Source organism: Orycteropus afer, unplaced genomic scaffold (assembly GCF_000298275.1).
Source record: "Orycteropus afer afer isolate SDZICR_OR568_19922 unplaced genomic scaffold, OryAfe1.0 scaffold00098, whole genome shotgun sequence".
In the NCBI taxonomy this organism is placed as follows: domain Eukaryota; kingdom Metazoa; phylum Chordata; class Mammalia; order Tubulidentata; family Orycteropodidae; genus Orycteropus; species Orycteropus afer.
The window spans coordinates 7,925,872-7,926,686 of NW_006921685.1; the positions used below are offsets into that span (position 1 = coordinate 7,925,872).

The following is an 815-nucleotide window of genomic DNA, read 5'->3' on the forward strand; positions in this document are numbered from 1 at the left end:
ATATATGAAGCAGGCCACATCCCTAAGGAAACTCCCTTTCAACTGATTGGCTGCTCAAAGTACATACGTCAGATCTCATCATGGGAATGACCACATCACAACTGTTTAAACCACTCAGAATCATGGTCCAGCCAAGTGACACACAACTTTAACTATCACAATGGGTATTTAGGATGTTTTCACTTTTTGGATATTGTGAATAGTGTTATAATAATCATTGATGTACATATATGTTTGAGTCTCTGCTCTCAAATCTTTTGGATATATGCTTAGACATGGGATTTCTGGGTCATATAGTTACTTTTCAGAAGGCTGGCAGTTCAAACCCACTAGCCACTCCTTGGAAGGAAGGTTAGGCAATCTACTTACATAGTGATACTGCTTTGGAAACCCAAGGAGGGGTTGTTATCAGTCTGATCTGACTCGATGACAGTGAGTTTGATGTGGTTGGTATAGTTGTTCAATTTTTAGTTTTTATGTGGAACAACCACACTGTTTTCCATAAGAGGTGTACCTTTTTGCATTCCCATCAGCGATGGATATGGGCTCCAATTTCTCCAAATCCTTTTCAGCATTTGTTATTTTATTTTCAATCTTAGCCATCTTAACACACTCCCCCCAAAAACAAACAAACAAACAAACAAACAAAAAAACAAACCCACTGCCATTGAGTTGATTCCAACTTGTAGTGACCCTATAGGGTAGAGTAGAACTTCCCCACAGGGTTTCCAAGACTGTAAATCTTCACAGAATAGTCTGCCTCATCTTTTGCCCATGCAGTGGCTGCTGAGTTCAAACTGCTGATCCTTTGGTTA

At 39.6% G+C, this 815-nt stretch overlaps 1 protein-coding gene across 1 annotated transcript in view; it reads right to left on the reverse strand.

The window, feature by feature from the left end:
• The window catches only part of GC (GC vitamin D binding protein), a 159,495-nt gene extending 158,892 nt beyond the window's left edge, over positions 1-603 (reverse strand). The window contains exon 1 of the mRNA XM_042781221.1: positions 515-603. Within this exon, the coding sequence (XP_042637155.1) occupies positions 515-603 (89 nt within the window). The remainder of the gene's footprint in view (positions 1-514) is intronic.
• Between the last annotated feature and the right edge of the window lie 212 nt (positions 604-815).